The sequence below is a fragment of the Schistocerca piceifrons genome, chromosome 10 (genome assembly GCF_021461385.2).
Source record: "Schistocerca piceifrons isolate TAMUIC-IGC-003096 chromosome 10, iqSchPice1.1, whole genome shotgun sequence".
Classification (NCBI taxonomy): domain Eukaryota; kingdom Metazoa; phylum Arthropoda; class Insecta; order Orthoptera; family Acrididae; genus Schistocerca; species Schistocerca piceifrons.
In genome coordinates, this window is record NC_060147.1 from 32,582,517 (window position 1) to 32,598,516 (window position 16,000).

Here is a 16,000-nt window from a genome sequence, read left to right on the forward strand (position 1 = left end):
ATATATACCGACGAGAATAGTCAATTCAGAGACAAAAGCATGGGGCAGTGGAACCAAGATTGAAGACTACAGTCTGTTCGACCAAGGATCGCGGTCCATGCCCTTTGATTCGCCACAAAACGGAACGACAGATGTTAACGCAAAAGATGGGAGTACCTACGCGCGACACGGAAATGTTAAGCTTTCCGCGTTCTGGCCGTTCGCCCCTGAGCTATGCACGCAATTCGCGAGACAACTCAGCGTTAGAATGAGAAACATCAAACCCACTAACCCTGTCAGACATGGAGACCGGAGAGTGTTTGTACATAAAGACCTGCAAGCAACGTCCCACGTGTGGCTTAGGGATGATACGGTGCGCCCGCCGCTTGTTTCGCCTTACTCTGGACCATACAGGGTAATCACAAGAGGAAGCCACAGCTTCAGAATCGATAAGGATGGTAAAGAAGAGAGAGTCTCAATTGAGCGGCTTAAACCTGCTTACACCGAAGAGAGTACAGTCCTTCCTCGGTCTGCAAAATCACCCTCAAACGTGGAGGCCAAAGTAACAGCAGAGAGTCTCGCCGAGCTCTCGGTTTCAGAAGAGGACAACGAAGCAGCAAGTGCAGAACAGGAGCAGCCATTGCCTGCACCAGATGTTTTCACGAGAGCTGGTAGAAAAACCAAGTGCAAGTTTCCCCACATACCTGGCGGACCTGGTTTCAAAAGGAGAGGGGCTTGATGTGGCGACGTCATTTATCCACTGCGCCAAGAACAGCGGGTGAAAGCTGCAGCTGATAGATATTTATCTTTGCCGTAGTCGGCTTGGTTACGAGTTGTTTATTCTTGTTAGTTTTTGATCTGTGCTTGGAAAATAAAATGTTTTCTCGTCTCATGAAAAAGCTGTTACTTCATAAAATGTAAAGGCTCCCATACAATTATAACACACATTTAACAGGCAAATAATTAGCTCTAACAGCTCAAGACAGGCCAGCTACAGCAATGGTAAGCGCAAGAAAAAGAAAGGGAAGAGGGGCATATGCCACTATTTGTTGCTAGAATACATAGTTTAAAAGAAGGTACCGTTTACCACTTTTGCTTCTTCGCTACTAGTTTCGGCCTTCTAGGCCATTCTTGTGATTTTGTGGTTCTGTTCAGAATAGAAAATATTATATTACCTTCACGAACAGATATATAATGATGGGATGTAAACTTGCTTTTACATGAAATAGAAAACTATTCCTTATGCCCTGAAATGACAGTGCCTATGACTGTGGTGGTGGGAGTTAAGGGCAGTGTTTACAGTTGTCACTGTAGCAACGACAAAAGAAGAACGTTGACTAAAATCCTTCAAATTACAAAGGGAATGACTTACCTCAATCGTCATCGATGTTGTCATCATGAAAAAGTCAATTTGATGTGTATGCAACGGGAAGCATTCCCTTTTTGCCATAACCTGGGAACCTGGGCAGACTCTGCCTACGTCACGCAACAATATGGGTAAAATGTGACACGCGTCGACTTTTTCTTGCAACAGAATGGAAATACAAATACAAACAAGATAAGTTGGTCTCTTTTCTCTTGGACGCCCTTCTCCTTTAAGGGGCTCCGGAACGCCCTATACTTGCAATGTTAAAATAACGCTTATAAATTACATCTTTCCTCACAAAGTATTTGAGGTAGGAAGTTGAACTTTTTACAGATTATTTATTGGAATATGGGCTACAACTTAACACAGAGATTTTACAAAATTTTAGTTCAGTTATTAAAGATGATTTTTTTTCAATTGTAATGAAAATTCACAACATTTTTTTGCAATTTTTTTATTTATATATTCAAAAATATACAGTTTTTTGGAAAAAGGCTGTGTTAAATTATGCAGAAGGTACTGTGTAACATTTACTGAAAGTTTGAAACAAATATGTTTGGAAGATCCTTAGAAAACATGTAATTAGTATGAGAAAATAAAAGTTTTGGGAATCGAGCGACAAAGATTGGATTAACTTTTTAGTGCATTCCAGGTCCATAGGATGGATTATCTTCATCCTCTGCAAACTCCTCCTCCAGCTTCCTCTTGTTCCTCCTCCTGTTTACTCTTGCTTGTATTTGCAGACTCTTTACAGCCCTCTCTGCAGCCCGAAGGTGTTCCTTGTCTAAAGCAAGCATCGCTCGTTGTTGTGTTCGTAGATTTTGCTACCATTTTCTTCAGTTGCAGTTACTGCAACACTGTTCCAAAAGGTGGTCATGTATGAACACTTATCACATTTCAGTTGTACATCTACATCTACATCCATACTCCGCAAGCCACCTGACGGTGTATGGCGGAGGGTACCTTGAGTACCTCTATTGGTTCTCCCTTCTATTCCAGTCTCGTATTGTTCGTGGAAAGAAGGATTGTCGGTATGCCTCTGTGTGGGCTCTAATCTCTCTGATTTTATCCTCATGGTCCCTTCACTAGCAAGTCCTACGTGCTTTATTATGGAGAGTTCCAGACCAACTTCACTACAATGAATCCATCTTACACAGTTTGAAAAAATTCCTTTGAGAACCGACATATCAAATATTTCATTCACATCCGATTCGCCCATAAAACATTCATAGTTTTCACTCATTGAACCAAGCTTCTTCTGTGAAGTATTTTCTTTCCCACTTTGACTGCTGTGGGCAGGTATACTTGAGAGGTTAGGTTCACTCACTTGGTTATCGTCTTTATTGTTTACAGTAATAACACACACCTTTGGCTTTCCAACATTTCTCCTTTTCTTAAAAGCCTTCAGAGGATTTCTAATAACTTTACTTTTACTCATTATTATACTTCAACAAAACAGAGACTCAAGAAACAGAATTAATTACGAATATTTTCGAGATAACGACAGAGTAAATAAACATGAAACAATCGACAATCACACCAGCGATATATATTGAACCATCACAGGTTAGCCACAACACATACTTTATCTCACATCACTAAAATGTACCTGATGAACACGGACGTTAATAATAACACCATTTGACAGCAGTTTAACAGCGCCACAGTGGGTCACGCCCATGTAGAACACATTTCAAAAAAAATTTAAAAATAGTTGTAGTCTTCGGAATTGAATAAATTATATATCTATTAAAAGGTAATAGTCTGCAGATTCAGAAAACGCAAAAAAGTAAAAATTGAACTTTTCATGATTTTGAGCCTTTCCGGAGCCCCTTAACGGAAATTTCACTGGTTTCTACAGCCTCTCTATGTTTTGCGTGTTGGCACGGGTATCACCAGAAAACACGAACTCTTCACAATGGTTAATGAACTCATGGTTGAATCCGAATCCTTCTGCTTTAGTGTCTTGTAGGATTGAAAGCCATCTGTAATCACTTTGCTACTGGGCGTATAAAGTGCTTTATAAAACCGATTGAAGTTCCCTTGTCTCTGGAGAACACGACAAAGCATTTCTGGGGCTCTCATTCTATGCCACTGAATACCCAAATAAGTTCGATTTCAGTCTGTGAGGGTCGTCCTCTCTGGTTTTTTCCTTCTTGCTATGTGCGACTCGTCCACTTCAACAACTTTATTTGGTCCGCCGATCGGTACACTGTGGATCGTCATTGTTAAATAACAAACTTCTCCGCAAAACTCGGAATTCTCACACACTGTATTGGCAGGTCACTTTCTGATGCTGTCGCTTGCAGGGTGTACTCTCTAATCCAGCAAGATACAAGAATTATACTGGTCTGGGTAATTTCCAAGACTGATAGCCTATCGAAGTTGCATGGTCCAAACGATACATATCGAACGTGCGATCGTAAATCGATCATGCGACTCTGGTGGTGGGCGTTATGAATATGTTTACGGTGGTCACTACAGCGACGACAAAAGAATAGCGTTACAAAAATAGTTGTAATTGCAAAGGCGACTACTTACCTTACTCGTCGTCGGTGATGTCGTCATGTGAAAGTCCTTTTCGGTGGTCTGGAAGGATAATTTGGAAGAGTCGAACCATGTATTCTTCCTGATACTCGTTAATTTTCCGCACTGTCCGCAATGAAATTGTAACGGTATTTCAGCATCGAAACTCTTCTTACGAAATTTTACACACTTCGCATCACCACAGTCTACACAGTCCCTCCTCTCCTCGTCCTGTAGTATTCCATGTTGTTGTTGTGGTCTTCAGTCCTGAGACTGGTTTGATGCAGCTCTCCATGCATACAGTAAAGCTGCATGCCCTCGGGAAAAATTACGGCTGTAGTTTCCCCTTGCTTTCAGCCGTTCGCAGTACCAGCACAGCAAGGCCGTTTTGGTTATTGTTACAAGGCCAGATCAGTCAATCATCCAGACTGTTGCCCTTGCAACTACTGAAAAGGCTGCTGCCCCTCTTCAGGAACCAAACGTTTGTCTGGCCTCTCAACAGATACCCCTCCGTTGTGGTTGCACCTACGGTACGGCTATCTGTATCGCTGAGGCACGCAAGCCTCCCCACCAACGGCAAGGTCCATGGTTCATGGGGGGGGGTAGTATTCCATATTCGCGACAAAAAGGCGAACAATTTTCTACAATTTCTGGATAAACATGGAATTAGTTTTTTCCATGTAAGAGAATCCTCCGAAGAAACGTCAAGAACAGCAGACATCCCATTCCCTACCGACATAAATCGTCTGGATTTCCCTAGCAACTCACAAACAATTCACGGAGGTATGTAATTTAGAGCAACTAAGGGACGACGGAAATCAGATGAAAATGACGATCACAAATAATCGACCATAACGCTCGCCACCGGAGTCGTATGATCGATTTACGATCGACACGTTCGATATGTATCGTTTGGACCAGGCGAGTTAGATAGGCAATTATTCTTGGAAATTACCCTGGTCTGGATTGATGATTTTGAATAGTCATGAAACGTCCCCTCAGAAAAATTTAAAAATTGACAGTGCTGGTAAACCTCTTACGTTATTTGATTTTCAAACCGCTGAGCAAAACTGAACGTACCCAGACGTTTCTCTCTTTACTTATTCTGATCATCAATAAACTCACACACAATATTTTTAGCGCAACGCAATCTGACTTTTAATAATCCCTACAAAAGAATGGCCCTGACTAACAATAATCTATACCTTTCATGAATCACTTACCTCACAAAAATCTTCGTCACTCGAACTACTGCAATACAGGGAGCGCCACTACTGACAGCTAAACAAAAGATTCTAACTACTGAAGGCACTAACTACTGATAGGCATAGTTAGCAAATGAAAGATTTTGATAGAGAACAAACAATGTATTTACCTTAATAATGTTCAAAAGTCATCATATATATATATATATATATATATATATATATATATATATATATATATATATATATATAATCAGTTCATGACATCCGGTCTTAAAAATTTCGTTTTTCTGACGGAGACAGTCCAGATCATCCGCTCTCAAAACTCCGCCATCTCTCTCCCCACATCCACCACTGCTGGCGGCTCACCTCCAACTGCGCAACGCTACGCGCTGTTCACATCCAGCTGCCCAACACTACAATAGCGAGTATTACAACAATGCAAAGCAGCCACAGACTGCACACAGTACAGCCAGTGATTTTCATACAGTGCGCTACGTGGCGTTACCAACATAAAAACCTAAACAGCGTACTTACAGTCAAACCACGTATTTTTCCTGATAGTCGTTCTTTTATCACAGTTTCCACAGTGAAATTGTGAAGGTATTTCACTATCACAACTCTTCTTGAAAACTTTTACAGACTTACCCTCAATGGAATCTATACACTCTCTCCTTTCGTCATCCGGCATTAGTCCATATTTCCGACAAAAATCCAAATTATTCTCTACATTACATAAGCATGGAATTAGATTCTTCCACATCAAGCAATCGGCCGAAGAAAGGTCTACGACACCAGACATCCCAACTCACTACCGACATAAAACGTGTACGTTTTCGTAGCAATTCACAAATCGTAGTAACTCACAAGTAATTTATCATAAATCCCGCCACCCTCAGTCGCGTGTTCGATTTAAAATCGCACTTTTGATATCTATCGCTTGGAGCCTGCACCTTCGATAGGCAGACATTCTTGGGAATTACGGCATCTTTAAATTTGTTTCTCTTCGTTTTCGTTCACAAATGCTGTCTTTTTGTTTTGACAGCTTGACATTTACAAACTATAAAAGGGCTATACTGGTCAAAGGGTAAAGCTAAGCATGGAACAAATACAATAATAATTTCAGGTACTAACAGAAAGTACAACACCTCATTTACATTGGCTTCCAAAACCGGCTTTCGTAAACCAATTTCCCAATACCGCTTGCGGGTGGTCATGTTGTTGTTGTTGTGATGGTCTTCAGTCCTGAGACTGGTTTGATGCAGCTCTCCATGCTACTCTATACTGTGCAAGCTTCTTCATCTCCCAGTACCTACTGCAGCCTACATCCTTCTGAATCTGCTTAGTGTATTCATCTCTTGGTCTCCCTCTACGATTTTTACCCTCCACGTGCCCTCCAATACACACACTCCAAAATCGATTCTGGAAATTTGCTTCTAGTTGCAGGTTTTCCAATTCCACAATCGATTTTTGCTTCCATTTAAACACAGCTGGTTTTGAAATGTGCTTGGGTTGTCAAGTTACGTCTTGGTTTCAGAATATTCGGCTAATATGGACCGACTGTCCAGTGAAGGAGGAGCTCAAATATCAGACTGAGCATGAAGCTGTCTACATGTAATATTTAAGTGAAGAGAGATAACGACTGTGTTGACTGAGTCAGAAACTCGAACAGGTGCTTTCCAGCTTTAACTCTACTGGCAAATCCGCTTCGCATCTTAACATGAAAACACGACAGTAAAAAATACACTAATGGCCATTAAAATTGCTACACCACGAAGATGACGTGCTACAGACGCGAAATTTAACCGACAGGAAGAAGATGCTGTGTTTTGCAAATGATTAGCTTTTCAGAGCATTCACACAAGGTTGGCGCCGGTGGCGATACCTACAACGTGCTGACATGAGGAAAGTTTCCAACCAATTTCTCGTACACAAACAGCAGTTGACCGGCATTGCCTGGTGAAACGATATTGGGATGGCTCGTGTAAGGAGGAGAAATGCGTACCATCACGTTTCCGACTTTCATAAAGGTTGAATTGTAGCCTGTCGCGATTGCGGTTTATCATATCGTGACATTGCTGCTGGCGTTGGTCGACATCCAATGACTGTTAGCAGAATATGGAATCGGTGGGTTCAGGAGGGTAATACGGAACGCCGTGCTGGATCCCAACGGCCTCGTATCACTAGCAGTCGACATGACAGGCATCTTATCCGCATGGCTGTAATGGATCGTGCAGCCACGTCTCGATCTCTGAGTCAACAGGTGGGGACGTTTTCAAGACAACAACCATCTGTACGAACAGTTCGACGACGTTTGCAGCAGCACGGACTATCAGCTCGGAGACCGTGGCTGCGGTTACCCTTGACGCTGCATCACAGACAGGAGCGACTGCGATGGTGTACTCAACGACGAACCTGGGTGCGCGAATGGCAAAATGTCTTTTTTTTCGGATGAATCCAGGTTCTGTTTACAACATCATATCGGTCGCATTCGTGTTTGGCGACTTCGCGGTGAACGCACATTGGAAGCGTGTATTCGTCATCGCCATATTGGCGTATGACCCGGCGTGATGGTATGTGGTGCCACTGGTTACACGTCTCGGTCACCTCTTGTTCGCATTGACGTCATTTGAACAGTGGACGTTACATTTCAGACGTGTTACAATCCGTGACTCTACCCTTCATTCGACCCCTGCGAAACCCCATATTTGAGCAGGATAATGCACGACCGCATGTTGGAGGTCGTGTACAGGCCATTCTGGATACAGAAAATGTTCGTATGCTGCCCTGGCCAGCACATTCTCCAGATCTCTCACCAACTGAAAACGTCTGGTCAATGGTGGGCGAGCAACTGGCTCGTCACAATACGCCAGTCACTACTCTTGATGAACTGTGGTATCGTGTTGAAGCTGCATAGACATATGTACCTGTACACGCCATCCGAGCTCTGTTTGAGTCAATGCCGAGGCGTATCGAGACCGTTATTACGGCCAGAGGTGGTTGTTCTGGGTACTGATTTCTCACGATCTATGCTCCCAAATTGAGTGAAAATGCAATCACATGTCAGTTCTGGTATAATAAATTTGTTCAATGAATACCCGTTTAACATCTGCATTTCTTCTTGGTGTAGCAATTTTAATGGGCAGTAGTGTAGTTTCCGAAATTCGGTTTTCGTCTTTCGGGCGATTGTCACAAGTAAATGTAGTGTAAGTCGCGACCTCCTGCCTCGTATTTCTTACCCGTTGCGATAGCAGCGCGCCAAGTGGGGCAGCAAGTTGTACGTAAAGTTTGGTGGGATGTTGTGAAAGTGAATGCCAATCGTAATTGCTTATATAGTTTGTAGAATAGTTGTTTTCCAAACGGAAGCGTATGTAGCGCAATAAATTGCAGCAACAACAAGAAGACACCACATTTGTCTTTTCTATGTCTCTTGAGAAGTTTGAAACGGTACATTACAGGACAGTTTAGTTCTCTCGTAATCTTAAGATACTCTAGAATCTCTTTTTCTTTTACGAACAAAAAATGGCTAGTAAACAGCAAAATGCTTGATATTTCGAATAAAGTCATTGCACATCTACTCAACAATGTGAAGTTTTCTTCACTACAATTTTAGTCAAATCATTGTATGTGGAACGTAGGAAACTTGTGTGGACCGTGACACCTATACGATGTATAGAATAACCCACCACAACTTTAACTGAAGGTATAAACACACGGATGTGATAATAAAACGAATAAAACTATCCCAACACACAAGAAACCAGTTCCATAATTGGGTATAAATGTTCCACAATGGACCCTCCTTGCATTTTTCAATACGGCGCGGACGTAAATAGCAGGATTCGCTATTGGTCAATTTGTTATCACAACCAGATTTGCTGCTTTCACTTTCGTTGGCTTCGCCAACTCTCAACCAGATTGTTACCTTCCAACCTTACCTAGACCTTGGCTATGCTACAGACCAGTCTGTTAGCACATTTAAGATTTCAGGGGGGGGTTTAGTACGGAGCTGAAGCCCACAATTAATGACACATCTGAAACATAAATGGCAAGAATTTCAGCACATTCGCTTTTGAAGCAAAAGTAATTACATTTACAGTAACATTCATGTAGTAAGAGGAGAGTGAAAAGAGAGAATGTGTGAATCAGTGGATACCATACTGGTACGAAGTTGTCACATACCGAGAAAAGTAGCTATTATAAGAAGAACAGGCAATAATGGATATATTTCATTTTCATGCATACAGTACGAGTTTATATTATCTTCTTGATAGGTTCTCGGGACTTACGCCGGATAATATTGTAGAAGCCGCACAATATTTCAGCGAGACAACTGCCCGCCATCTTCAGGTGCTACTGTCGCGTCGCTGAGAAACGCGCTAATTTATATGCTGGCTTTCTAGAACAGCGCAGGCGCCAGCGGGGCATAACGTCATCGAAGACCAATCGTAGGCAGCGTCGAATACCAGAGTCCTCTGCTGGAGAAACGGGTCGCGGTCTGCGGAAGCGCGCCGCGGCGCGGGAAATGCGGCCGGGAGCGACGGACCCCGTTCGCGCGCGCGAGGTGTTGGCTTTGCCTGGGAACCAGCCTTGTCGGCACTAAGGAACCGTCAGCCACAGATTAACAACCGCACCGAGTCAATGCAGATGGGAAGCCTTAGCGCAGATGCTTAAATCGGGCGCCAACACCTCGCGCGCGCGAACGGGGTCCGTCGCTCCCGGCCGCATTTCCCGCGCCGCGGCGCGCTTCCGCAGACCGCGACCCGTTTCTCCAGCAGAGGACTCTGGTATTCGACGCTGCCTACGATTGGTCTTCGATGACGTTATGCCCCGCTGGCGCCTGCGCTGTTCTAGAAAGCCAGCATATAAATTAGCGCGTTTCTCAGCGACGCGACAGTAGCACCTGAAGATGGCGGGCAGTTGTCTCGCTGAAATATTGTGCGGCTTCTACAATATTATCCGGCGTAAGTCCCGAGAACCTATCAAGCAGATGCAGCGCCGGGAAAGCCTCAAACAGCACATTATATTATCTTGCTTTCGTCAGAATAAGCTGCAGTTACGCACTAATGACTGTGCTATCAGTATGATTGTATATTTCTTTGTGTAGTTGGGGTAGGTAAAATATAGTAAGAAATAAAACAGTATGGAAGATGAAGCAAAAATAAATAGTCTGAACGTTATATTCTAAACAAGAACTCAATTCAAAAATTGCCCTGACATCTCTGTGTTGTAAATGACATGCTGAATTTATACAGACATAATTTTTTTTAAAAAAAGAAAGTACATAGACCTATGTAATCCAAAAAACAACAAAAGCTGATGGCAATATATTTCTAACCCACATAAAATTTTTAAGTATACAGGGTGATTCAAAAAGAATACCACAACTTTAGGAATTTAAAACTCTGCAATGACAAAAGGCAGAGCTAAGCACTATCTGTCGGCGAATTAAGGGAGCTATAAAGTTTCATTTAGTTGTACATTTGTTCGCTTGAGGCGCTGTTGACTAGGCGTCAGCGTCAGTTGATGCTAAGATGGCGACCGCTCAACAGAAAGCTTTTTGTGTTATTGAGTACGGCAGAAGTGAATCGACGACAGTTGTTCAGCGTGCATTTCGAACGAAGTATGGTGTTAAACCTCCTGATAGGTGGTGTATTAAACGTTGGTATAAACAGTTTACAGAGAATGGGTGTTTGTGCAAAGGGAAAAGTTCTGGACGGCCGAGAACGAGTGATGAAAATGTAGCACGCATCCAGCAAGCATTTGTTCGCAGCCCAGGAAAATCGACTCGCAGAGCTAGCAGAGAGCTGCAAATTCCACAATCAACTGTATGGAGAGTCCTACGAAAAAGGTTAGTTATGAAACCTTATCGTCTGAAATTGGTTCAAGCACTGTCTGCAGCTGATAAGATTAAAAGAATCGATTTCTGTGATTTTATCCTTGCTCAAATGGAAACAGATGAATCTTTCGTTTCAAAGATTGTGTTTAGTGATGAAGCAACTTTCCACACTAACGGGAAAGTCAACCGTCACAATGTCTGTATATGGGGCACTGAGAATCCGCGGGAAACAGCTCAGTACGAACGTGACTCGCCTAAGGTGAACGTTTTCTGTGCCATTTCAGCCAATAAAGTTTTTGGTCCCTTTTTCTTCGAAGGTGCTACTGTAACTGGACTACAGTATCTGGAGATGTTAGAGAATTGGCTGTTCCCTCAGCTCGAACAAGAAGCACAACAATTCTTCAGCAGGATGGAGCGCCCACACATTGGCACTTATCTTTCCGTAACTACCTGAACGTCAACTACCCGAGGCGATGGATCGGCCGCCAGGCAGCCCGTGACAGAGCACTTCATCACTGGCCTCCAAGAAGCCCTGATCTTACCCCCTGCGATTTTTTCTTATGGGGGTATGTTAAGTATATGGTGTTTCGGCCACCTCTCCCAGCCACCATCGATGATTTGAAACGAGAAATAACAGCAGCTATCCAAACTGTTACGCCTGATATGCTACAGAGAGTGTGGAACGAGTTGGAGTATCGGGTTGATATTGCTCGTGTGTCTGGAGGGGGCCATATTGAACATCTCTGAACTTGTTTTTGAGTGAAAAAAAACCTTTTTAAATACTCTTTGTAATGATGTATAACAGAAGGTTATATTATGTTTCTTTCATTAAATACACATTTTTAAAGTTGTGGTATTCTTTTTGAATCACACTGTATATTCCAGAAACAATAAAAGAGAAAACACACTGATGATTCATGGCCTAAAGGTGAAATGTGTTTAAGGATTAAACAAAATTAAAAGTTGTGTTCTTGCAAGAATCCCAGTAATCAGGCTATCCATTTTCCAGTGCAGCTTATGCTACTGCTGTTTTTCATGATACGATTGGCAGTAACACCCCCTATGTTCAATATGTAACTGTAGCCCACAATTGATGCTACATGTGAGCCACAAATGGCAAGAATCTTCAACACATTTGCTTTGGGAGCAAAAGTAATTACATTTACAGTAACATTAATGTCGTAAGAGGAGAGTGTAGAGAGAGAATGTGTGAACCAGTAGACACCATCCTGGTGCGAAGTTGTTACATATCGAGGATAGTAGCTATCATAAGAACAGGCAACAATGGAAATATATGCTTTTTATGCATGCAGTACGTGTTTATGTTATCTCGCTTTCGTCAGAATAAGCTGCAATTACACACTAATGACTGTGCTATCAGTATGATTGTATATTTCTTTGTGTAGTTAGGGTAGGTAAAATATAGTAAGAAATAAAACAGTGTGGAAGATGAAGCAAAAATAAATAGTCTGAACGTTATATTCTAAACAAAAATTCAATTCAAAAATTGCCCTGACATCTCTGTGTTGTAAATGACATGCTGAATTCATACAGACATAATTTTTTTAAAAAAAGAAAGTACATAGGCGTATGTAATCTAAAAAACAACAAAAGCTGATGGCAATATATTTCTAACCCTCATAAAATTTGTAAGTATATATTCCAGAAACAATAAAAGCGAAAACCCACTGATGATGCATGACCTGAAGGTTAAATATGTTTGAGGACTAAACAAAATAAAACGTTGTGTTCTTGCAAGTAGTTGGACCCTCTTGAATTCATTATTATTTCCTGCAAGCATTGGAACAAAGCTTAAAATTCCCTTACATATGTTACCGTATTTTGATGTTATGCTTGGATTCTGTATCCCTGTGCTGATTGTATGTCACTCGTGGCATTGCAGCGTCAGTGCTGATCGGCGGTCGGTTGTCTACTGTGAAGGCCTGGCTTCGACTACCAGCAGTGCCATAGGGGAGACATTCAGCACGCTGTGGGCGCGCTTCACAGACAGTGTGACCGCCCCCAATGAGAAGAACACCCTCCTGAATGCTTTCGGCTGCATCACCCACGAGGCAACAGTCCACAGGTAAGAAGAAGGCGCTCTGGCCACTGTACAAACACTGATCAGACGCCACATGAAAGAAGCTAAAACCTTTCCCAAAACCTTTTTTTCTGTTTAATGGCATTTGTTCAAACCCATAGAGCCTGCCATCACAACTGTCTAGTGTCAATCTTTATACAGGGTGATCCATTGATCGTGACCGGGCCAAATATCTCACGAAATAAGCGTCAAACGAAAAAACTTCAAAGAACGAAACTCGTCTAGCTTGAAGGGGGAAACCAGATGGCGCTATAGTTGGCCCGCTAGATGGCGCTGCCATAGGTCAAACGGATATCAACTGCGTTTTTTAAAATAGGAACATCCATTTTTATTACATATTCGTGTAGTACGTAAAGAAATATGAATGTTATAGTTGGACCACTGTTTTCACTTTGTGACAGATGGCGCTGTAATAGTCACGAGCGTATAAGTACGTGGTTACACGTAACATTCTGCCAGTGCGAACGGTATTTGCTTCGTGATACATTACCCATGTTAAGATGGACTGTTTACCAATTGCGGAAAAGGTCGATATCGTGTCTATGTATAGCTATTGTGATCAAAATGGCCAACGGGCGTGTTCTATGTATGCTGCACGGTATCCTGGACGACATCATCCAAGTGTCCGGACCGTTTGCCGCATAGTTACGTTATTTAAGAAAACAGGAAGTGTCCAGCCACATGTGAAACGTCAACTACGACCTGCAACAAATGATGATGCCCAAGTAGGTGTTTTAGCAGCTGTCGCGGCTAATCCGCACATCAGTAGCAGACAAATTGCGCGAGAATCCGGAATCTCAAAAACGTCGGTGTTGAGAATGCTACATCAACATCGATTGCACCCGTACCGTATTTCTATGCACCAGGAATTACATGGTGACGACTTTGAACGTCGTGTACAGTTCTGCCATTGGGCACAAGAGAAATTACGGGACGATGACAGATTTTTTGCACGCGTTCTATTTAGCGGCGAAGCGTCATTCATCAACAACGGTAACGTAAACCGCCGTAATATGGACTATTGGGCAACGGAAAATCCGCGATGGCTGCGACAAGTGGAACATTAGTGACCTTGGCGGGTTAATGTATGGTGCAGCATTATGGAAGGAAGGATAATTGGCCCCCATTTTATCGATGGCAATCTAAATGGTGTAATGTATGCTCATTTCCTACGTAATGTTCTACCGATGTTACTACAAGATGTTTCACTGCACGACCGAATGGCGATGTACTTCCAACACGATCGATGTCCGGCACATAGCTCGCGTGCGGTTGAAGCGGTACTGAATAGCATATTTCATGACAGGTGGATTAGTCGTCGAAGCACCATACCGTGGCCCGCACGTTCACCAAATCTGACGTCCCCGGATTTCTTTCTATGGGGAAAGTTGTAGGATATTTGCTATCGTGATCCACCGACAACGCCTGACAACATGCGTCAGCGCATTGTCAATCCATGTGCGAACATTACGGAAGGCGAACCACTCGCTGTTGAGAGGAATGTCGTTACACGTATTGCCAAATGCATTGAGATTGACGGACATCATTTTGAGCATTTATTGCATTAATGTGGTATTTACAGGTAATCAGACTGCAACAGCACGCGTTCTCAGAAATGATAAGTTCACAAAGGTACTCGTATCACATTGGAACAACCGAAATAAAATGTTCAAACGTACCTACGTTCTGTATTTTAATTTAAGAAACCTACCTGTCACCAACTGTTCGTCTCAAATTGTGAGCCATATGTTTGTGACTCTTACAGCGCCATCTATCACAAAGTGAAAAAAGTGGTGCAACTAAAACATTCATATTTCTTTAAGTACTACACGAATATGTAATAAAAAATGGGGCTTCCTATTTAAAAAACGCAGTTGATATCGGTTTGACCTATGGCAGCGCCATCTAGCTGGCCAACCATAGCGCCATCTGGTTTCCCCCTTGAAGCTAGACAAGTTTCGTTCTATGTAGTTTTTTCGTTTGACGCTTATTTCGTGAGATATTTGGCCCGGTCACTATCAATGGACGACCCTGTATATATAGGGATCATGCCTAACTCTGTCACCAGCAGGAACTAAAATATTCCTCAGGAAATATTTTTCAGCCCACTCGTGACTTTCATACTTTGCAATCTTTTGCTCAAACCTCTTTTTCTTGATACACTTTGAACCATAAGAAATCACCTTGACAGAGACCAATGTTAGTTAGTTACTTATTTAATTTCATGTTTCACGGATTATATTTATGATAAATGTTATGCTGTGGAATGTGTCAGTTGAACAAAAGATTTGAGAAATGATTTTAATATATCCGTATCATATCCCACGCAAGCAAAATTTTGCTTTACATCTTGAAGCAGTGTGTGGATCCATATACACTGAAGCGCCAAAGAAATTGGTGTAGGCATACGTATTCAAATACAGAGATACGTAAACAGGCAAAATACGGCTCTGCAGTTGAAAACGAGTATATAAGACAAGGAGTGTATGGCACAGTTATTAGGTCGGTTAGTGCTGCTACAATGGCAGGTTATCAAGATTTAAGTGAATTTGAACGTGGTGTTATAGTCGGCACAAGAGTGATGGGACATGGCATCTCCGAGGTAGCGATGAAGTCGGGATTTTCCGATACGACCGTTTCACAAATGTTCTCTGAATATCAGGATTCCAGTAAAACATTAGATCTCCAACATCGCTACAGCCGGAAATAGATCCTGCAAGAACAGGACCGACGACGACTGAAGAGAATCGTTCAACGTGACAGAAATGCAGCCCTTCCGGAAATTGCTGCAGTTTTCAATGGTGGGCCGTCAACAAGTGTCAGGGTGCGAACCAATCAAGGAAACATCATCGATATGGGCTTTCAGAGCCGAACGCCCACTTATATACCCTTGATGACTGCACGACACAAAGCTTTACACGTCGCCTGGGCCCGTCAACACCGACATTGGACTGTTGATGACTGGAAACTTGTTGCCTGGTCGG

General features: G+C 42.5%; 1 protein-coding gene across 1 annotated transcript in view; it reads left to right on the top strand.

Annotated features, from left to right (window-relative positions):
* LOC124718659 (aminopeptidase N-like) overlaps nucleotides 1–16,000 on the top strand; it is a 180,877-nt gene that overhangs the window by 134,839 nt on the left and 30,038 nt on the right. Inside the window, exon 13 of the mRNA XM_047244286.1 lies at nucleotides 12,819–13,001. Coding sequence (XP_047100242.1) covers nucleotides 12,819–13,001 — 183 coding nt within the window. The remainder of the gene's footprint in view (nucleotides 1–12,818; nucleotides 13,002–16,000) is intronic.